The sequence below is a fragment of the Mirounga angustirostris genome, unplaced genomic scaffold (genome assembly GCF_029215605.1).
Source record: "Mirounga angustirostris isolate CCGP_5_RB_7025 unplaced genomic scaffold, mMirAng1.0.hap1 SCAF_3, whole genome shotgun sequence".
Classification (NCBI taxonomy): domain Eukaryota; kingdom Metazoa; phylum Chordata; class Mammalia; order Carnivora; family Phocidae; genus Mirounga; species Mirounga angustirostris.
In genome coordinates this window covers 44,378,238-44,402,178 of record NW_026991711.1, presented here as the reverse complement: position 1 = coordinate 44,402,178, position 23,941 = coordinate 44,378,238, and the positions used below count along the sequence as shown (strand labels likewise).

At 38.0% G+C, this 23,941-nt stretch overlaps 1 protein-coding gene and 1 long non-coding RNA gene across 6 annotated transcripts in view; one reads left to right on the top strand and one right to left on the bottom strand.

Moving 5' to 3' along the window:
* Positions 1 to 2,910: 2,910 nt before the first annotated feature.
* Positions 2,911 to 5,411, bottom strand: LOC135363832 (uncharacterized). The gene is made up of 2 exons (XR_010409978.1): positions 4,831 to 5,411; positions 2,911 to 4,383 (listed from the first exon to the last, which is right to left on the bottom strand). It is a non-coding gene; the product is annotated as an uncharacterized LOC135363832 (long non-coding RNA).
* The window catches only part of TDRD3 (tudor domain containing 3), a 157,897-nt gene continuing 138,337 nt past the window's right edge, over positions 4,382 to 23,941 (top strand). For 2 of the 5 annotated variants that reach the window (XM_064586017.1, XM_045869550.3), the window contains exon 1: positions 4,382 to 4,872. In XM_064586017.1, coding sequence (XP_064442087.1) covers positions 4,832 to 4,872 — 41 coding nt within the window. In that variant the 5' untranslated portion in view covers positions 4,382 to 4,831. The remainder of the gene's footprint in view (positions 4,873 to 23,941) is intronic. The other 3 variants (XM_064586018.1, XM_054506357.2, XR_010409977.1) reach the window with 2 other exon arrangements.

The window sequence follows — 23,941 nt, the reverse complement described above, 5'->3', positions numbered from 1 at the left end:
CTCTACTGACTAATGATGTTGGGCATCTTTTAACCATTTATTGCCCATTTGTATCCCTTCTTTAGAGAAATGTCTGTTTAAATGCTTTGCTCATTTTTGAGTTGTCTTTTCACTATTGAGTCAGTAGAGTTCTATACATATTCTTGCTTCAAACCCTTATTTTCTCCCTTTCTGTAGATTATCTTTTCATTGTCTTGGTGGTGTCCTTTGAAGCACAAAAGTTTTAAATTTTGATGAAGTCCACTTTATCTAATTTTTCTTTTTTAGCTCGTACTTTGGATGTCATATCTATTGCCTAACCCAAGGTCATGGAGATTTGATTCTTTTTCTTTTTCTAGAGTTTTATATTTTTAGCTCTTACATTTAAATATATGATTTAATTTGAGTTAATTTTTGTGTATGATGTAAGGAACTTTACTTTTTTGCATGTGGATATCCACTTGTTCCAGGACCATTTATTTTAAAGACTCTTTTCCTGTTCTTAGAACTGGAAATATTTTTGCTTGTTTCCAAGCTTCTACCACGTTTCCTGATGAGCTCAACAGTTCTTCAGGGGTCCCTGGCATTGGCTCCTCTAAGTCATTCACAGGTTATTTTAGTATTCTCCGGGATGTTAATGACTTAAGATCAAAAGATTTAATGTGCTTTAGAGAGACTAGGTATTCTTATAACCTCACCTTTTATTGTGGTTCTTTTTTTTTTTTTTTAAGATTTTATTTATTCATTTGAGACACAGAGATACAGAGAGAGCGAGAGAGAGAGCATGAGCAGTGGGAGAGGCAGAGGGAGAGGAAGAAGCAGACTCCCCGCTGAGTCAGGAGCCCGATGCGGGGCTTGATCCCAGAACCCTGGGATCATGACCTGAGCTGAAGGCAGACGCTTAACCATACGAGCCACCCAGGCGCCCCTTTATTGTGGTTCTTATTCCTATTTTTCCATATTCTATCCTTTATCACTCTGAACCACTTCCTTCACTGAAATGATAAGGACAAAACAGAAGTGAATGGATGCTGTCTCTCTCTTCTGTTAACTTAACACCATTGACTCCAAATAAATTTACCTTTTCCTTTTTATTCTCTTGTGCCTAGCAAAGCTCTCTTTCTTTTTAAAAAATCTATTTGAGAGAGAGTGAGAGAGAGAGAAGAACAGGGAGGGGGAGGGGTGGGGGAAGGGGAGAGGAGGAGGGAGCCTGATGCTGGGCTCAATCCCAGAACCCCGGGCTCCTGACCTGGGCCAAAGACAGACACTTAACCAAATGAGTCACTCAGACACCCTGCCTTGGAAAGCTCTTCTATCATCCTTAGGATTTCCCCCAACTTTAAGCTAATTGTAGACTTCACATTTTCTGTAAAGTGATGATTTATCTTATTAAAAATTAAAATTATTATTATTATTACTTGGTTTAGTCAGCTGCTACCATTTTCCATTGCACTAACTTATCTATACAGACCTTAATTCCAATTAAAAATTTTGGATGTGAAAGAGATTAGTATAATCTATACTTTTAACTTTTTGCTTTGAAAAATTTCAAAGTTAGAGAAAAGTTACACTATGACGAGCACCTCCAATTAGATTCACCCATTTTAAACATTTTGCCACATTTACCTTCTCTCCCTCTTTAATACACATACACATACATGTGTGTATATTTGTTTTACATATATATATATAATATATCTACATATATATTTTTTCTGAATCACTTGGAAATAAGTTGTAGACACCACAACTCCTCAGCCATAAAAGCCATAAAAGCTTTGGCATAAAATTTCCAAGATTAAGTATAATACCACAAAATATCTTTCTGTTTTTTTAAGATCCAAAATTCCACTTTGTTGTTACATTTCTGGAGTCCCTTTAATTTGGAGATTTTTTTTTTTTAATTATATTGGCTCAATGAACAGTCCAGGCCAGGTTTCTTATAGAATATGCCACATTCTGGATTTATCTGCCTGTTTCTTCCTGTTTGATTGTTCCAGTATCCTCTATATATCCTTACATTTTTGCTTATATCTAGACCAGGGCTGCTGAACCTTGGCACTATTGACATTTTGGGCCAGATAATTATTTGTTGTGAGGAATCTGTCCTGTCCATTGTATAATGTTTAGCAGTACCCGTTAGATGCAGTAACATCACCCCCCCCCCCCGCCCCAGGTTATGACAACTGAAAATGTCTCCACGCATTGTCAAATGTGTCCACTTGGGTAAGGGGTAGGGTGTGGGATGGGGATCCAGCTCCTGGTTGGGAACTATTGTCTAGAAGCTTGATTAAATTCAGGTTAAACAATTTTGGCAATGATGTTGTGTATTTCTAATTGCACTACATCAGTAAGCACATATCAGATTGTCCCATTAGTGATTCTAGCTTTAGTCATTTGTTTAAGGCAGTGATTTTCTTTTTTAAGGTAAAGGTACATTTTTTCTTTGTAATAATTAAGTTATGGCTTGATACCTTGAGATTGTGTGAAGATCCTGTACACCTACTAACTTTCACCAGTGGCTTTTAGCATTCTTTGATGAACTGTGCCTGCATCAGTTGTGAATGATTCGGAAAATGGTGATTTTCTAATTCTATCAGTTGTTCTACATTTATTCTCTGGTATGCCTCTGAAAGAAAAGCTGTCATCCTTCCTCCTTTTATTTATTTCTTTTTAAGATTTTATTTTTAAGTAATCTCTACACTCAATGGGGGGCTTGGATTTACAGCCCCAAGATCAAGAGTCACATGCTTTACCAACTGAGCCAGCCAAGGTACCACTTGTTTTTAGTGCCACTCTGAAATGCATTTTACCTATTTTTTTTAATTCAATAAATTATTGTCATTGTTTTTGATGGTAATATTGTCCCAAATTTTTCCAGTGGGAATCCTCAACCTATTCTTTAAAAACACTTCTTAAAGTAAGGGGATATAGCGTTTCATGGAGCATTTTATTAAAGTTATTGTAAGTGCTACGCGATGGTAAATTCTTACTACACTGCACCACAAGAACAAACGTGTAAGGGATTCACATTTAGCCAGTGAAGAATTCTGACATTAGGACAGCATATCATTTTCATAGTTAACAACTTACATTAATTGCAAAATGTAAATAATTGGTAAGAGTGGATCCTATTTAACACCAATAAAAATTATTAGCAATTTGAATCATCTATTTACCTTCAGAATTGCAAATCTTTTCCTGACTCCAGGGTAGGATAACTGGTGCCATTAAATTGAAATATACTTGTAGCATGTGTATGGTCTAAACACAGTATACTACTGCAAATTGCAGGGAATAGGATGGAATTATTTCTGATTCTAAGTACTTGGAAATACTTTTCATTAAAATAAGTAATGTGCTTGGAAACATATTTCGATAGCATTAGAAGCATCGCGATTTTACAACTATGCCTTGGAAAGCCCAAACGGAGTTTCCCAGTTAAAAGGAGAAAAATTTGTACTGAGTTCCAATTTGTATTGAGCTCCACCCATGGCAATTATTTCCTTCCTTCTGTAACTGTCAATTTCCTCCCCAATTCCCGGAGCGGCTCTGCCCAGTTCCGCAGTCTCTGCTCCAAGTCTGTGTTTGTGATGATGGTTTCAGATGAGGCAGCGGCGGGTGACGGGGCTTAAGTTCTCGGTTTCTCCCCGTGACTTGACAGTTGGGGCCGGAGCTACACAGAAGCGTCTTTATGCCGAGTAGCCGCAGAGGTGGAAAACCACGGAGGGCGGAGCACACTTTTAGGGAGTGTCTCCCCGACCAGTGGCCCCTTCCGCCTGCTCCTCCCCGATTGGCTGTCGTCGGTCTCAGCCGTCCAATCGTGCTGGAGCGTCCAACGCGCGTTCGGCGACGCCGCCGCGCAGGCTCACTCGGGGGACCAGCCCCTGCGCTTCAGCCATCCTGGGGGCTAGAGAAGGACACGGACGCGGAGGCTGTGGAGCCATCCAGGCCCGGTTATGCCGGTGCTACCGTCACAGGACCGCGCTGGGACTTTGGACGGGTCTAGTGGCAGAGGGACAGAGAAAACAAGCACTGACACAACTGCCCAATTTTACAACCATGTCCCTTAAGTTCAGGTTTTCTTGGGTTCATCATTTTCATTGTGCTCCAACCTCTACAAACTGATTGCCCGTGAGGACTCGAAAAAAATGCGACTTTATTCTTTTCTTTGCGTCGGGGCAGATCGAAAAGCAGAGTGAATGGAGCGAGTCTTTATTAAAAAAAAAAAAAAAGTAAACTTTTTTCCTATGCAGAGTGGCTGGCAACACCTCTTTCGTTGAGTTTCACTGTCCCCAAACTGGAAGCACTGCCTCTCAACCGACCCATCCGTCTCAGCTCTAGCATATCCTGGTCTCTGGTGAAGTGACCGCCTCTCGGCGCTGGAAACGCGGGCGTTACTTTCTGCTGTACAAAAAAAAAAAAAAAAAAAGTCTGCATTAGTTTCCAAGGTGTGCAACTCAGAAAAGTGACCCCAAACAAAAAATAATCAGCCTTCGATGGAGAGCAAAGTCTCGTGGTCCTTGCTCACAAATTGGCCTGCGATTTCCAGACCCCAGCGGGTCTGTGGGGCATCACGGCCTCCGCCAGGCTGTAACCTCCAAGCCCCACGCCAGGCCTGCCCCTGCGGCCGCTCGGAAAACGCGGCGAGCGGAACCCGCACGCGGAAGCGCCGGCCGCACTGAGCATGCCCAGTTGCAGAGCCGACCAGAGGAGTTTTTTTTTTTTTTCTTTTCTTTTCTTTCGTTTTTTCTTTCTTTCTTTCTTTCTTTTTTTTTTTTTTGGTCTCAAGTAGGAGGCCTACCCCCCACCCCACCCTAGCCCCCCCCCACCCCCGGCCTAAGCAGCTACCATGTCTGAGGTCCCCGGCGCGGCGTTGTCCCAGGCGGGTTGGTAAGTGGCTAGTCCCGCCGGCCGCCCGGCCGCGAGCGCGGGCCGGGGCCCCGAGGAGGGTTGGGGTTGGGGGCGGTGGGGTGCGTGTCGGGGTAGGCGGAGGCCGCCGCCCGCCCCCGGCCTCTCCCCGGGCCCTCCGGGCCGGCTCCGCCCCCGGCGCCACGCGGAGCCGGCCGAGTCCCCCAGCTCCCCTCGGGGCGGCCGCGGCAGCGCGGCCTGGGCCCGGGGCGGCGGGCGGCGGGCCGGGGGGAGGCCGGGGGCCGCGAGCAGAGCAGGCAGGGTGGCTGGCGGCCCAGGCCCGAGCGGATCCGCCCGGGAGGATCTGCCACGCTGTCCGCGCCGCTCCGGGGAGAGTTGCTGCGGCGGGACGAGGGGAGGCGAGGGCTGGAGGAACGAGTGTGGCGGAGAGGGGCGAGCGCGGCCGGAGCCCGCGGGCCCGCAGGGAGTTGAGGGCCGACCAGAGCCAAGCCCGTGGACTGCCCGGCCGCCTCTTTCTCCTAGTTTCAGAGCAGCGTGTACCGACCGGTGTGAAGCTGCCCTCCGTGGCACACACACAACTTCTGAAGCTAAGAATGACCTCATTGCCAACTCGTGTGGGTGCCCGTGGAACTTTTCTTGAAGCGATGGCAGTATTCTGATTTTTAAAGACGTTTCATGTTAAGATTTTAGAACCTGAAAGCAGTAAAAAAAAATATGTGAAATTAAGCAGTTTCTGGAACTGAGGCCATTATGGTTGTTAACATCCAGTTTAACTCAGTAACGCTTTTGCAGGCCTGCATAGACACAGTCTGAAAGGAGGGGTGGGAAGGAGGATAAAAAAGATTTGCCCCAGCTCTCTGAAAGTTCACTATTTTGGTGAAAAGGGGTGAGAGGGAGGCATTACAGGAACAAACACAAAAACGGGAAACAGTGGCAAACTGTGCAGAGGGGCAGGTAAATGTGCTGTGGAATAGGAAGGGAAGGAGAGTTCATTTCCTCGAGAAGTAGGTTTTGAAAGACCGGTGAGGAAAAGGCTTTCTAGACAGCCACTGGAGAGGCGACACCTAAGTAGGAAAGTGCTTATTGGTTTGCAGAACTGACACTAGATCCTGTGGTTCGTGGAAGTAGGAGGGTGTCCAATGAGGATTAAGACCAGAAAGGTTGGGCCAGGTTATGGAGGCTACAAGTGCCTAAAAGATACGGATTTGATTTTGTGAATAAAGTTTTCGATTGGAGTGATGTAACAATACCTATGTTTTGAAGAAGGGGCTTCTGGCTGTGCAGGCCCTTTCCTTCACAGGTGAGGAGACAGGCACAGAACCGTTAAGTAACTTTCCTGACCTAGCTAGGAAGTGGTGGAGTTGAAAGGTGAGCACAGGGGAGCTGGTTCCAAATCTGGTGCTTTTAACTATTATGCGTTGTTGTTCCCATAGTTTTTGCGTAGAACACCATTAGGGTGACAGGCTACGGAGTTAAAAACTCACCGTACTCAGTTTTTATTTTTGTTCTGGAATCTCTACCTTCAGTTTCTTTACCTCACAAGGATGTTTTGGATAATCTTGGATCACTCTTTTATTTGAGTTTCTCTCCATTCTTCATTAGATTGAGCCTCAGTTCTTCAACCTAGTTACACGATTTCATTTACAAACTTGGTCTTTTACTTCTTTCCAACATGACCCCACCTCCAAAGGCTAGTCTCATTTATTTTGGTCCCAAACACATATTGTTCTTTTTTGGACTACAAGCTCCTTAAGGGTGGGGAACTGCAACTTATTTTTAAGTGTATTTGTAGTGCCGGGGAGCCATTACAGTGTAGGTCCTTAGTAAAGTCTGATACAATTGACCTTGGAATGCCCCTGCCAATCAGAGTTCTATAGCCAGGGTCTCTACCCAAGCTTTGCTAGTGCCTCCCTTTTTTGTTACTTTGTTATAAGTCCCTAGTAATGTTATATTGTAACATTTGTCACTTTATGTTGCAGATAATCTGTTTGACATGTTTCTTCTTCCACCAGACTTTGTTGCTTTTGTATGGCAGTGACTCATAAAAGCAATAGTAATCCGTGGGTCTAATAAGACTTTTTCTGGGAGTTTACATGTAATTCCTAATGGGTCTTGAACAGATTAGATTTGTGCCAAAGAAGAGAGGTAGGATCTCGTAGGTGTTCAGGTAGCCTATATAGATCTTATATTTAAGTAGAGACTTACTATGTTAAAATGCAGAATCTCAAAAGTTTAGGCAGAGAAGAGCACTGGAAGAATTTAGGACCATAGAGTACCACCACAGTGTGGTGGTTATGTTTAAATAATGCGCTAAATACTACATTGATCTCTTGTAGTGTTTAGTTATATGTGTGGAATAAACCTCACTATGAGAGGAGATTTGGCTCAGTTTGTCTCAATAACAGATTTACTTAATGCCTTTTTGTTTTTTCTCTTTGGAGATTCCCCTTAAGGGGGAATTGCATATTTCTACTAACCTTTTGAATTTTCAGAATTTTTATAGAAATCTCAACCTTTTGAAACTTCAAAAAATAGAAACATGTTAGAACATAATTAGTTGAGATTGTGTTTTTGAAAAGGTATTTTCCATAGAATTAGTGATGGCACAGCTTAACACCCTTATGTGCAGATGAGGATGCTGAAGCACAGAGGGAATCAAAGATTTGCTCAGTTATAAGTGGCAGATCCAAGAATACTGCCCAAATGTGTGGAATAAAGATTCAAAACTCATTTCCATCAAGCCATGGTGACCACTTCTAATTTAAATTGTTGATCAAAATAACACATTTTAAAATAGAAAATTGGATTAAAGCATTTTGTGGTGTGTAAATTTACTTTCTTCTTTGGGAAAGATAAGGTGCTTGTGCTGAGGAGTTTGGAAACAAAGAAAGCTTTATCTTGCAGTGGCCCACCTAAGTGCTGATTAGAGTTATCTGAAAATGGCTAATTCTGTGTTTTGCAAAGTCTAAGGTATCTGAAAGGTAAGGCACTGTATTGTATGTATGTCTTTGCCTTACCTAGCAATTTTGAGTTGAAGATACCATAAGGTAGCATGAGAAATAGTGTTTCCATTTTATTCTGAAGGAACACAGTTTCTTAGAAACTCCAGATTTCTAACATGCAAGGCTTAACCAGGTTGTGCTCTGGGGTTTTTGTCTTTGTGTTTCTGTTAGAGGGGAAATAGGAGGATGAACACACAAGTCTTCTTACCTGATTCCCCTTGAACTTCACCTTCTCTTTTGTGTTCTATTTGATTACTGGTGCTACCACCATACTGACCATCCTCTGGCCCAAGTGTATATCACCAAACTCCCTTCCCTTTCTTTCACCTTTGAACATCTAAGAAAGACTACAGCTTATAAAAGTCTTTGTTAAAATTTAGCACTAGAGAAGAACAACTGTGAGATAAATAAAATAGGAAGCACAATGGCAGTATGGAGTATAAAGTGAATGCTCTTTTGTCTTGAGGTGCCTGCCCTCTTCCACATGTTGCCAGGAGATAGCTATTTCAAAGTGGTACATCAAGAGAATTTGCTGGAATTTCTAATTTCTAACTTTTGACCTATCCACAGATGGAGAGCTTCTTTTCACATGCCATCATGTAGAAGCTTCCTCCCAAACACATTAATGATCAAGACCAAGAAAGTCAGATTTCTGGTTCTGTAGCCCACCCTGCACCTTTCTTCTATGGCTTCTGTTTTCTGAGAGACACACCTCTTCCCCAGGAGATTGCTGGTTAATGATCTGTTTTCAGATGGGAAGCAACCTTTACAGCACCATCAACATAACTTTACTTTTGTGTGCTACACTTTTGGTAACAGTCATATGAGAAGAGTATAAAAGTTTTGCTCCCATCATATTCCAACATAACTTTTAGGCAGAAGTACATTTGCAAAGAATATTGGTAGTTCTTTACAAGTTGTATATTAAGTGAAAGATATTTTATTGTCTAGAATTGTAAAATATTTTATCATTACCACTTTGATATAAACATACTCTTGATACACCGTTTTGGAAAGGATCAGAACCATGAAAACAATTTTTTTTTTTTTTTTTTTTTAGCTGAAACAATAATAGATCATGTTGAAGAACACTAGAAGAAACCAGTTGCTTTATGTTTGGTTTTCAGGGGAGCTTATCAGAGACGTCCTGTTTTGAAACATTTCCCATTTCTTTAATGAGCACTTTTAACTATCTCTTTGGTTTACATTGTTTGTGAAATTATAGTTCAACAGTAATAAGCCTTGTTGACCTTCTCTCTTAAAATATGTTACATATTGCCTGGCAGCTTCTACTCATACTATAAACTGCTAAAAATGCCTGGATATTCTGTTAAACTGTGCAAGTTTTAAGGTTTCAAGGTGCTGTTTGCAGTGACTTTTTTTGGTGAATAACCTATAAATCTAGTTTCAACTGCCTGTAGACTTGACAGCTTCAAGCATAAAGGGGGCATAAAAAGAAACTTGCTACCTCAGCAAGTTGAAAATAATTTTCTTCTCTCACACAGCAGCATTTGCTAAATCAAGTAAAAATTACATAGTAACATTTCAAGAACCATAAAAATATAACTACATCAACTTTTTCAGCTTATGTTTTCTCCTTTTGACAAAAGAAGGATATTGGCAGTTTGACTTACCATGTTGCAGTTAAGTCCCATCTCTCTAGAAATTCTGACTTTTTGTAAGGTGTAGGATCTGGAAGTAGCTGAAGAAGACTTTACCTCTAGATGATTTTTAGAAGAAGCAGACTACACTCCCAGCAATGCAAAACAATTTATGTAAAAATTGAAAAACTTTTGTTTTCATAGAATGAAAACAAAAAAAAGCAGAGAAGAGGGGCCAAAAAATGTGTGGTGATAATGTAAAATATTAACAGGGGTGTCAAATCAAAGATACTGAGAGAAGAAAAGAAGCACCCTGGTGATAGAAAGGGGAAAGAACCACATCATGCTCCAGGGCTGGATAAATCCTACGTGTGCCTTAGTACTGTCACCCCGACAGGTTTCACACCCTTAATCTGTGGGTGTGAGTCTGTGTGCATGTGTGAATGCTTCTTACACTTATTACAGCTTTACAGCCTTTATAGTGGAGACAAATAGCTACCCTTATCTTAGGATAGTGCTGCTGAAGGTATGGTACCTTTACAACAGTAAGTCTCTGCAATAATGCAGAGAAATATGTAACCCTATATAGTAATGTGTGTACTGAAATACATGCAGTAAATGTTATGCCTCTTATACACAAGGAACTGTTAGTTTTTGTGATGATATACAAGTCAGTCAGAATTTACACATGCAATACAGTGGCATTTTACTTGGGAAGTCTGGAAGGCTTTCCAGAACTAATGATGTGTAAGCAGGGTGTGTTGTATATGCCATCTCATATGGTGTCTAGTCTTTGTCTAGGGAAAAAACAAGGCAGATTCATTGATGCATTCATTCAACAAATAATTATTAAACATCTTGCTGTAGCAGACACTTTCTTTAGTACAATCAGATGTAGTCTTATGGGGAGAAAGCCATTAACTATATATTCAAACATTGCATCTGTAAAATATACCAGAGATGAAAAGGGACATAGTTCTAGAAGAGCTTATAAAAGGGAAATTTGGTGTCTTTGTGGTGGTCATAGAATGTGTCCCTGAGATCTGGAGGATGAGTGGGAATTAAATAGGTTAAGTAAGGTTAAAGAAGCATATGCAAAGTTCATAAGGCAGTAGGGAGCATGGTGAGTACAAAGGTCTGAAGGACTGGGAAGAATGGAGGACAAGATAGGGACAGTATAGGGAGATGGCACTGCGGGAGATGGCCCAAGCCTTTTATTCTGGAGGCAATAGAAATCAGTTGGAAAGTTTTATCAGGGGTTGGGAGGCTTGAAGTAGCGCTGACATTGTAGTTAAATTTTGAGAAATGCTTGCATTGAAGAAAATGGCTCAGAGCTTGGCATGAGTAGATGGATGGATAGAGTGGTGGTGATGATTGAGATGGAGAGCAGAGATTGATTTGATTGATATTTAGGAAGTAAAATGGACAGAACTTTTAGATGGATTGTATATGGGAAAGAGAGAGAAGGAGGTGTCAAGGGGTTGATTTCTAGGTTTCTGGCTTTTATACCTGAATTGTTTACAATATGTTTAGATAGGGAGTATTAGAAAAGGAACACACTTTTGAAGGGTGGATCATGAATTGAAGTTGGACATTATTGGAGTGTGAGGTGCCTTTGAGTCATCTAAAAGAAGATGCCAGTTAAACATTAGGAAATACTAATCTTGCACTAGGAAGAAGACTGGATTAGAGAGATAAATTTGGAGTCATTCAAGTATAGCTGATGACTGAAGCAGTGCGTAGATGAGATCATCTAAGGCTGCACTGTCCAGTATGGTAGACATTAGCCACATGTGGCTACTGAATACTTGATATACGTCTAACTCAAATTCACATGTGCTGTAAATGTCTAATACAGACTGGGTTTGGAAGACTTAGTACAAAAAAGGATATAAATATCTCTCATTTTTAATATTGTTTACGTATTGAAATAATGCTATCAGTATATTGTGTTAAAATATATTTTTAAATTAATTTCACATATTTCTTTTTACTATTATGTATGTGGCTTGCACTATATTTTTATTAGATAGCACTGATCTATGATCTAAAAAATCAAGCCTAAAGTGAGAAGAGGCTAGGTTCAAGCACTGAGGAATTTCAGCATTTTAAAGGAGAATTAGCCTTTTAGGAGCTGCCAGAGAGAGGGAAAAGCATTGGAATATGAAATCATTAACTTTTCTGAAAAGAGAAAATGGACATATCTTTAAGAGTTCTGTGACAAGATTATTTACCTAGGTCAGTATTGGATTACTGACTTGCTGATATTAGAGATTCAGATCAGTTTTTAAAACATTTTTTATAAATTTAGGTATCTGAAGGTCCCTTTTTTTTTAAATTCCACCTCCATGCCCTCAAAACTCCTTTAAATATAAAATGCAAATGGGAGCGTCTGGGTGGCTCACTTGGTTAAGTGTCTGTCTTCCGCTCAGGTCATGATCCCAGCTCAGGTCATGATCCCAGCGTCCTGCATTGGGCTCCCTGCTCGGGGAGGAGCCTGCTTCTCTCACTGCCCCTCCCCCTACTCATGCTTTCTCTCTCTCTCTTTCTCTCAAATAAATAAATAAATAAAATCTTTAAAAATAAAATGCAAATAAAATTCAGCTGCAGCTTTTCAGGAGACAGTCTGTCATGGATATTAAGTGAAGACGTTAAGAAAAAAAACATTTTTATTTTACTAAATTCCTAAGCAAGACCCTGAGAAGTTTGAAAATTAATAAAGGTAGATTTTTAAAAATATATAATCTGAAACATTAAACATAAATGTTGATGGGAACACTTGCTAAATAAATTAAGCCAACATTTTATAATGGCTTCTGGAATTAATTCAGTTTAAGTTTTGTTTTGAAAGAGAAAGAGGGATGTATGCAAGTTTAAGTGTCTAGAAAGTTGATAGATGATCGTGATAAAGTGAATGAAATAATTTTTCCTTTTGCCATAAATATATTCTAATATTATTAGATCCAAAGAAGTAAGTGACTGTTTCTTTTGCCATAAATATATTCTAATATTATTAGATCCAGTTTTTCTATTTAGTCTGAATAGTTTGATTGATGTTTTGTAAGATCCTGTAGGACAAGGAACAAGTTTTCTCATGTTTCTATAGCATTCCTAGCAGTTAGCAGGGTGTGAAGTCCACAGTAGACACAGAAATGCTTGTGGAATGAATGTTAGTACCATCGTAATTAGTCTCAGGATGTTTCATCATATTGTTTTTCTATTCTCAAGGAACATGAAACTTATTCAAGCTTTGTATAGAGTAGAAAATTGTTACTTGTGAAATGAATGTGAAATTTTTAAAATCAATTTTATGAAAAAAATGTAATTTTTACAGAAATGCAGGGAGTAACCTGTTAAAGCTTTCTCTACTTATTGATACTTACTTCTGCCTGAACACAAACATACACTTACAGATATGTTGATAACATTTCTTTGCATGAGGGACAACCAACTGTTTCTGTACGGCTTTGAGATCTTCTCTCTCAAAACAATGTTTATAGAAATTATTTTCAGAAGTTTGTTTTTAGTATAAGTTTGTCCTAGGTCCTAATTATTTTTTTACTCATTTGATATTTTATGAGATGCTACAAATACTTACTTTTCTTTTGGTATTTCAGAATTGCTTGTTATCTTGGGGTCCCTGGTTAGAAAGGCATTAGGATGATGAGGTTGTAATTCATTCTGTGGCCTTTGATGAGGCAAAGCAGTAGGCACTTGGACACCTTCCAGTTTAGTAAGCTGGCAGAGGGTTCCAGTCCACTGGGTTTTAATATGAGGACCCTGCCAAGCACAGGTTGTTCTTTTGTTGACTTTCAATTATGAACACCAAAAAAGACCATGTGTATGTTGCTAGTTAGGTTACAAAACGTGTAAAATAGGTTTCTTCTCAGTGGCCTTCCTCAGTTTACCATACTCAGAATGGCAGATACTATTGACCCTTTCTCCCAGAGGAGAGAGGGAATGCAGCGGCCTCTGTTCCTGGGGGTTTGCCATGATCTTTTGTGCAGGCTGCCTGCTGAGTCTCTTGGTTTGTTTCACTCTAAATTGTGATGTTACGTAACAGTGAGATTTTTTCCAGGATTGTGTTGATTTACTTCTTTCCTTAGTTGTGCTTCTTGGGGAGGGGTGGTACAGGGTTAAAACCCAGGCTCTATCAGACACTTCTTTGGACATTTTGAAGTTTTACAGGATCAGGATATACTTTTTCTTTATTTTGATTGCTGCTGGTACATTTTTTTACTGCTTTTTCTGGTTGTGGTTATTTGCTTTGTTTTTACTTTTTTTTCTTTAATTACACATTTATTAGAAGTCTTTATAAGCATATGTTAATTAGGTGTTTCTTTGATAATTAACCATTGGTAAAATGAATGTATTTTATATACATACATTAAAAATATGATTGCTCTATCAATACCATGAAATTTCATTGCCCATTTTTGTATCTGTTTACATCATTGCTGGTGCAAAGTAACCACCCAAAATAACTTTTAACTTTGTTGGTAAACACATCTAGCTGTTCTTTGCTACACAGAGACACCTGCCATTGTACTCATTAAATTTTGATTTGACATCATGAAAAAGATAGTGCAGTGTAGTGGTGTAGATGTTAGTGGGTACAGAGTAATAATATTTAAATGATACATGACAAATCATAGTGTGCATTCTGGAGTCTGATTATCTTGAAGGGGCAATAGGGCCTTGAAGTTTTTACCAGTTTATACTTATGTGAATAAGCATTTATATTCATGTTATTTTAATTAAAACACAAAACTGGCCTGAGATATACCCTTCTAGTATTTACAGAACTGCTCTATATTAGATAGGTTGAAATCTAGGCTGATGTACAAAGACCCCATATTACAAAGGTCTAAAAATCATAGCTTTTTTTTTTTCCTCATCACAAAACAACACACAGTGATGGGGAATCTGCTTTGTGCTGTCATTTAGGGACCCAGGTCCCTTCCATCTTACTGTTTTGTTGTCCCCTAACACCTGCTACTCCAAGTATGGTCCTAAGATCAGCATCATTAGCATTACCTGGTAGCTTGTTAGCAATGTAGAATCTCTCTACCACAGTGCTACTAAATCAGCATCAGTGTTTTAACAGGATTTTCCTAGTGACTTTTTTGTACATTAAAGTTGAAGAAGCACCACTTAGGGTATTGTCATTGTTTCCGTGTATATAGTAGAGTCACTGCCACATGAGAGTTTTAGGTCGCAGGAAGGGAAAGGGCAGCTGAGAGCCATAGAGTCAGTTCCCTGATGGGAATGGTGGGACACGTCACTTCCTTGGTTTCCAAGAACTTAGTCTCACCTACCTGAAAGGGATTCTGGGAAATGTGGTCTAGCTCAGTGATTCTCAAGCTCTTGCCAGTTTTTAAAATTTCCAGTTTTTCACACATCAGTACTTTTGTAAAGTATAAAATCTTGGAGCAATGTCAAATTGCTCTAAGAGATTCAAAATGCTCACTTCAGTTTCTGTACTTATTCCATCATGAAGCAGTAACAGAGTTTGAAGACTGGTGTGGATCCATGGACCACACCTGAAGTAGTTCTCTTCTACCTGAACACATTTTGAATTTTTCACTTACTGATACTATTCAAATTATGGTATAGTTGCATGAATTTGGTGTGAATGAATGAGGCATTGTTTTTTGGATTTTATGCTTTTGATTTAATTTACTTGTTAATATTCTACTTAAATTTTTTAAAATTATTTTTAGTGATAATCTTGTTTGTAAAGGACTTCTTAGCTTGCAAAGCCCTCTTTCCCTAATTAAATGTCACTCTATAATAATAAGTAGTAAGTATGTATGTATTACATTTGCTTGTAAAAGGGGATTGCAAGCCTTCTTGGTTTAATCATGTGGTTGATATCTAGTATGACACATTAAAGAATGGTCATGTTTGTTATGAGGTAATACCTTTCCACTGCATTTTGTAACTTTCTTATACTTTTAGTTATGAATTAATACGAACTAATATTAGTTTACAATCGGTGTTATGAGACTTATCTGTGCCGTTGTCATATTGGCTAACATTGCTTGACATGGTTTGAATCACTCCTGCCTAAACATGTTTTCATGGAAAATAAAATTGAATTGGACTGTTGGTGGTCTTTTAAAATGTTTCACCTTATCACAGTAACTTTCATGTGTAAATTGAATTGTTTATCATTACTGGTAATGCTCTACTGCCTTAAGCAAAAGTATATTTAAAAAATGTCTGATTATAGATTTCTGTGTATCTAAGACATGTACTTTCAAAGTGGAAAAATAGGCTGTTTGAATGAATGTTTTTGTTATATTCAGCTTGCCTGTTGCTGTTATGGCTTGCCTCGTGTTGCCCCACAGCACCAGTTTTTTTTTTTTCTTTTTTGCCTACGTACCCAGTGTACAGGAACTAAGAAGTCAGCAGGAAGTCAGCATTGTGGAAGAGGAACAGGCTTGTGAGCTGGAATTGATTTGTGTTTGGAACTGAGATTAGTAAATTACATGACTTTGAGTAGTTAATTTATATTAGAATTACTAGTTAATTAGAATTAATTGATTAGAATTATATCAGAAAATTGAGTTACCATAAGAGATTACTGAGAAAAAGAAAATAGTTATGAAAACACCACATGTATCCTTTATTTTCAGTTAAATTTATACCTCCTTATTTATTTATTTATTTATTTTAATTTTAAGGTTTAACTGAAGTATAGTTGACCACACAAATATACCTGCCTCTTGAGAAGCAATGTGGTTTGTGGTTAAAAGCATGGACTCTGAAGTCTAACTCTCTTGAGCCAGGGTCAGTCCTGGTTCTGCCACTGATTAACTATAACCTTGAGTACATTAATTAACTGCTTGCTGCCTCAGTTTGCTCCTCTGTTAAGTGGTGCCAATTGTGGGACCTAACCCATAGTATACTTAAGAGGATTAATGAGTTGATACACTCAAAGTGTTCGGAACGCTGCTTGTCGTATGCTGAGCGCCCAGTAAATATTTGCATTTTTTTTATTGCATGTTAAGCCTGGACTCTTATAACTTACTGCTGCCAATAAATAAATTCATGTAACTTGCACATATATGCATTTCTGATATTGTGTTATTTTTGAAAAAAGTCCTTTATTTTAAAATATCTTATATAGTCTCTTAAAGGATTATCTTGATAAAGACAAAATCTTATGGGTTTTGAATCTCATTATAAGGTATGTCTTACCATTTGGTAATCTTGTGTTTGTGCCTCAAATTAAAGATAAGTGATACAGATAGATAGGATATTTCATATAATATTATTTCACTTGTACAGGAAGAATGAAAAGACATTTGAGAGGGAAAACTATCGATATTCAATCTCTTATTTTGGATGTGAATTTAGTAAGTCTCAGAAGCTGAAGGCAGGTAATTTAATATTCTTGCTGAAATGTTGCATTGTGGGTGCCTGGGTGGCTCCGTCGTTAGGCGTCTGCCTTCGGCTCAGGTCATGATCCCAGGGTCCTGGGATCGAGCCCCGCATCGGGCTCCCTGTTCGGCCGGAAGCCTGCTTCTCCCTCTCCCACTCGCCCTGCCTGTGTTCCCTCTCTCGCTGTGTCTCTCTCTGTCAAATAAATAAATAAATAAAATCTTTAAAAAAAAAAATGTTGCATTGTTATTAAGTATTTGCCTTTTAATTTTATAAATAAGGATTTCATTTAAGGAGTAATGAGATGTCCTCTTTAAAAATTAAATGTTTGGAGCCAGTTATGTAATAGTAAATTCACAGAACAATATAATTTTTTAAAGATTAAATACATTTTTTAAGAGATACATCTCTTGAGTCTAGCTTTTAAAGAAAAAGGATTATATAGCTTTATCCTAAGTAAGGAGTTGGCAAACTATGGCCCAATTTGACCTCATGCTTACTTTTGTTAATAAAGTTTTATTCATACACAGCTAGACCATGCATCTGTGGCATGGACAGAGTTGAATAGTTGTGACAGAGATCCTATGGCTTTCAAAAAACCTACAATTTTTACTCTCTGCCCATTTATAGAAAAAGTTTATTGGCCTCTGTCTTAAGTAATTAATGAAGTAGATTTATTAGTTCATTATTACTTAGAAGACGTTGGAATAAGTAGTACATGCTACTTTTCCAGTATTTGTCAAAAATAATTTCCAGAACAACCACGGTCTTTGTTCATATCCTTATTTGTAATGACCGGTATGAATGGTGCTGCCTCAGATTAGTAAATCCTAACTATTTGATAGGAATGTGCCACTCCTTGCAGTGGGGCTTTCTATCAAATACAGAATTGTCAGGTGTTTTTGAAATGGTCTACTGATTTTATTTTTTTTTATTTTTTTATTTTTTATTTTTTTAAAGATTTTATTTATTTGAGACAGAGAGAATGAGAGACAGAGAGCATGAGAGGGAGGAGGGTCAGAGGGAGAAGCAGACTCCCTGCCGAGCAGGGAGCCCGATGCGGGACTCGATCCCGGGACTCCAGGATCATGACCTGAGCCGAAGGCAGTCGCTTAACCAACTGAGCCACCCAGGTGCCCTGGTCTACTGATTTTAATAGAACTTTTCCATTATGTCCTAGGGCAGATAGAAATCCTTCATTGCTTTCAATTGAGAATTTCTATCACACGTGGACAACTTTTGGATTTTATAGAAAACCTAGACTACAGATAGTTTTTATCAAATCAGTACTGCTTAATGGGAGGAAACAGTGGATGTGAGGTTGAAAAACCTGTTAAAACATATCAATCCTGAGTAAAATATAGAAGTTTGTCTTTAAATAACAAAACCTATTTGGTAGCCAATCATACTTAAATTAACCTAATTTATTTGTAATAAGTTGGTTTTTTTATTGATTTATTTTTAAAGATTTTATTTAGGAGAGAGAGAGAGAGAGCACAAGCAGGGGGAGTGGCAGGTAGAGGGAGAGGGAGAAACAGGCTCCCCTTGGAACAGGGAGCCCAGTGCAGGGCTTGATCCCAGGACCCTGGGATCATGACCTGAGCTGAAGGCAGACGCTTAACTGACTGAGCCACCCAGGCACCCCAATAATAAGTTGTTTTAGATGAGAAATTGAATTCATGAAAAAGATTTCATGCCTTGATTTGACAAAAACTGTAGATGAAGTTTTTTAACAGTGTCCAGGAGACTAGGCACAAAGGGTCTAATAAAACCCAGTTTTTCAATATCCAGTCTTATACTCATTCATATTTTTCCTTTTTGGGTATGGGTCTTCAAACTTGTAGAGTTGCCAGTCCCACCATATAGAGATTCATATTCACTGGGATTCTATTTCACAGTTTCCATTTTTGACATTATTCTCATTATAGAATGTTTCATCAGAACTTTTACTTTTCAGCTAACCACTGTGGTATACTGAGATATAACTAATATAGTGATAACAAGCAAGCATGCCATTTAACAAATGTAACCAATAATAGGCAAATGCCATTACTGAGAAAACAAGGCCCTGAATTTTAGCTAAATTAAATAGATCACTACAATCTTGACAGCTCATCAACACACTTAAAGAATATAATAGTTTTGAAGAGTGTATTAGTTTTTCTGTAAAAATCATGATTAATTTTACGTATCAAATTGTAAGATATATGCAAATTGAATCACTCTTCTCTCAAATGGCTGAACTTTGTATGGATGACTTAATGGATTCCCCAAGTACCAACCTGGTCCAGAGATCCACTGAGAGTTTTAAATCAGGGCCATGAAAAGATCAGATTTGCTGAGTTTACAAAGATCACTCTGGCTTCTATTTCAAGGATGGGTTGAGAAATCAATATTCAGGCAGGGACAACTTAAAGAAAAACGTTCTTTAGAGATAAACTTCATCAGTGAATTTTTTCTTAAGGGAAATTGAAGAAATGGAGAATTCTGATTTGCTCTCAGTGCCCTTGACTTGTTTCTTTCCTCCCCCACAATTTAAAAATAAAATCAGTTAATACTATTTATTCCATTAGTGTTAGTGCTGGTGGTTTTTTGATGTTTTTTGCTTAAGAGTTCATAAGTTTATTGGATGCCTCAAAATTAAAATACCTTCTGAAAATTTATTTTTATTTATATTTGCATTTATAGTAATAAAAATACTTTAAAAAATAATGTATTTTGAAGTGCAAAGATTTTTTTTTTTTAAGATTTTATTTATTTATTTGACAGAGAGAGACATAGTGAGAGCAGAAACACAAGCAGGGGGAGTAGGAGAGGGAGAAGCAGGCTTCCCGCGGAGCAGGGAGCCTGATGTGGGACTCAATCCCAGGACCCTGGGATCATGACCTGAGCCAAAGGCAGACGCTCAACTACTGAGCCACCCAGGCGCCCTGAAGTGTAAAGATTTTTAAGGGAAGAAAAGGAAGACCTTATAATGGAGTTCTTAGATCTAGATTTCTGAAGAGGAGCAGGAATGTTATTTTTTTTAACTAATGAAATTTTAAGAACATGTTGATGAAAAAGCAGTGATTACTGCCAGATGGGAATATTTGCACTCACCTTTCTCATGACTGATAGGATCAACTACTGCTTGATTGCCTTCTTATTTCCGTGCTATTTCCAAGGCAGTGTGTGAATGAAGCTGTATTTAAAACATTCATTTAATACGTAGATATTTATTAAGACATTTTTCTCCAAGATCTGAGTTTCCTTTTTAAGAAAATATTTTATAAATGCCTTTTCTGGTATTTTTCCTTCTTTTGAAAGTTCCTGCTTTAATGTTGAGCACATGTATGATTCTATCACATACGTAGCACATACACAGAATTCTGTTACCAGTCTTTGTGTTATTTTCTACTTTTTCACCTGTGCCTACTGTTGCCATTGCTGTTTGCTGCAGTCTGAACTTGTGCTTCTTCCACACTAGTGAAATGCTTTTGCTGAAGTTATCAATAACCTGTTGGTGAGGTACATTTCAGGCTTTTCCTTACTGACCTCTTTGCTGCATTGGAGGATATTAGTCGATGGTACATTCATCTCACCCGTCACCAGAGAGTCAGTTTGCCTCTTACCATTCTCATATTTAAATTAAGAGTCAGTCCTGTCAGTTTTACCTTCTGAATATTTTCCTACTTCAGGCCTTAATTCTTGGGAGGACATTAGAAGCCTCCTGATTGGTCTTCTTCCTCTCCCAAATTGGCAGGACTGGGTATTAAGGAGGGCACGTATTGATTGGAGCACTGGGTGTTATATGCAAACAATGAATCATGGAATACTACATCAAAAACTAATGATGTAATGTATGGTGATTAACATAACATAATAAAATTAAAAAAATGCAAAAAAAAAAAAAAAAAAGAATAAGTTACCTAAAATGATTGTTTAACCTTTAGATTTCTTGTCACCTACAGGATGAAGTCTGTCTTCCTTACAAAGATTTGTGTGTGCTTTTGTTTGTCTCTGGCTTCATTTCTTGCTCCTTCCTTCTGTAGTTGCTGCTCCAACCACATCAGCCTGCTTATTGATCTCTCATGTATGCGGTATATTGGGTATGATTATTGTGTCATTTCTTATCTTGCTCTTTCTGTCTGTAATGCTTTCCTCCATTTAAGTTAGTTGATTCTTGCCTTTTATATTATCTTATTTTAAGATTTTATTTATTTTAGAGAGAGAGAGCTTGCAAGTGGGGGAGGAGTGGAGAAAGACGAGAGGGACAGAAGCAGACTCCCTGCTGAGTGGTGAGCCCCACACTAATGCCTACGCCGAGTGTCTCAATCCCAAGACCCAGACAGAGATCATAACCTGAGCTGAAATTAAGAGTCAGTCTCTTAACCGACTGAGCCACCCAGGTGCCCTGCCTTTTATTTTAAAACATAGCCATCATCTTTTATAGGAAGTCTTCTCTAACAGGAAGAAGGTATCCTTTCTTTGAGTTCCTGTAATATTTTATCTCTAACTTATTGTGCTGTAATTATTCATATGTCTCTGAAAGTCAGCTAAGCTTCACTGGAACTAAATTTATTTGAAGTCAGTGACAATGTTCTTTTTTTATCTTTTAATTCCTAGGACTAGGAGCTCAAATGTTTACTGAATAAAGAAAGTGATGGGACTTTTCTTTTTTAATTGCATTGTAATTAACATACCTTAAAATGTGTAGGTCTTAAGTGTTTAGTGCAGTAGGTTTTGATAGTTGTGTGCACTTAATGGAACCACCATTCCCAACAAAATACAAAACATTTCTGTCACCCAAGAAAGTTTTCTCATGCTTTGTCCCTTCCCCTGGCCTATTCCCTCCAAGTCATCTTTTTCTGACATTTGTCATCATGAATTAATTTTCTTGTACTTGGACATCATAAAAATGGAATTATTTTTGTCTGACTTCTTAGAAGCTTGACATGTTTTTGAGATTCATTCATGTTCTTGCCTGTATCAGTAGTTCATTCTTTTTTTATTGTTGAGTGGTATTACATGTTAACTGTGCCATAATTTGTTTAGTCATTTTCCTGTTGATAGCCATTTAGGGTTGTTTTTGTGTCTGGTTATTAGGAATAAGACTGTGAACATCTTAGACAAGTATTTTTGTGGGCCTATGTTTTCATTTCTCTTGAATAAATATCGAGGAGTGGAATTGGTGGATCACAGGGCAGATTTATGTTTATCTTTATCAGAAATAGCCACTTTATTTCCACATGTGACATCTTACACTCTAACAATGTGTGGGACATTTGGATTCTCTACTTTCTCACCAAAATTCAATGTTTTCAGTCCTTTTAATTTTAGCCATTCATGCTGATATGAAATGGTATCTCATTCTGGTTTTAATGTGTATTTTCTTGATGATTAAATTTATTAAGATATTGAGCCCTTTTTCATGTGCTTATTGGCCATTTGTATATATTATTATGAAGTATCTATTTGAGTCTTTTGCCCACTTAAAAAAATTGGATTCTTTGACTTTTAAATACTGATTTGTAGGACTTGTTTGTATGTTCTAGATATAAGTCTTTTGACAACTACATATGCTGTGAATGTATTTTTCCATCTTTTTTTGGTTTATTTTTTTAGTAGTATCTTTTGATATTAGAAATGTTTAATTTTGGTGAAAATCAGTTTTGTCAGTTTTTTCTTTTGTGATTAGTGCATTTTATGTTCTGTCTAAAAATTGTTGCCTACCTCAAGTTGTGGAAATATTCTTTTATGGTTTCTTCCAGAAGCTTTAGGGTTATATTTAGATATATGTCCTAATTAATTTTATGTATAGAGTGGGAAAGAGGCTGGTTTATTTAGTTTTTTTTAATGCAAATATTCAGTTGTTTCAGTTATATTTGTTAAAAGATTTTTCTTTCCCTATTGGATTGACTTGGCATTTTGGTTGAAGATCTATTGACCATATTCTGTGTGTCTATATTTAGACACTATTCTGTTTCCTTGTTCTAGTTGATTTTTCCCATGCCCATATCATACTGTTTTGATTAATGAAACTTAATAGAAGAAATGTTATCAATTAGTGTAAGCCCTCATTTTTTCTTGGGTGTAGTTTGACTATCCTTGATCTTTTGCATTTCCATATGAATTTTAGAATCAGCTTATCTATTTATTGAACAAAGCACACTCAGACTTCTGATAGCTAGAAAATGGTGTCGTGAACAAGCTCCCCAAATCTTTTTAAACTGTATAAATAACTGCACACATATGAAAATTCTGTGTAAAAAACACACTCTCAACATTATGTAAAGACAGAGAATGCTGAAACTATCAAATAGCTGAGGATAAAAAGAAATATTAACGAAAACCAGCACCACTCCAACCCTGTCCTACTGTGGGGCTTTGGTGATTCAAGGCAGACCTTGTAAAACTATTGGAAAAGCAGAGTAGAGATGAAAATGAAATGGCTTGGGAGTGAATAGGAATGACTACCAGAAAGATGAAATCTACCCTAGATCTGAAAATACTAAGGTAACTTGGCATATCAGGAAACTATTTTAAAGTTGCATATCTTAAAGGGACAGGTTCCAATTAAGAGCCCCAGGTGGGAGATTTAAAGCGATAGATGCTGTACAGTGAACAGGCATACAACTTAAAAAGTATTAGATGCAATATAAAGGAAAAGGAATGTGATTTAAAGGGACAGACTCTGTTTAAAAGGTTAAGACTAATTTCAAAGAATAGGAATTAAAAGGATGATCCTTTAACTATATTGCTTCTGGGAGAGAAAAAAGGCAAAAAGGAGGGAAAAAGCTTCCTTTGGCCATTTGGTTGTAAGAGGAAAAGAAGAAAAAGGGAAAAGTTAGACTCTTACAAGACAATAGAACCACATAATTGGAGGATTCACATTCCCCCTACCCCCATTAATTTTGTATCCTGCAACTTTACTGAACTTATGTATCAGTTCTAGTAGTTTTTTGGTGGAGCCTTTAGGGTTTTCTATATATTGTATCATGTCATATGCAAATACTGAAAGTTTTCTTCCTTCCCAATTTGGATGCCTTTTATTTCTTTTTGTTGTCTGATTGCTGTGGCCAGGGCTTCCAGTACTCTGTTGAATAGAAGTGGTGAGAG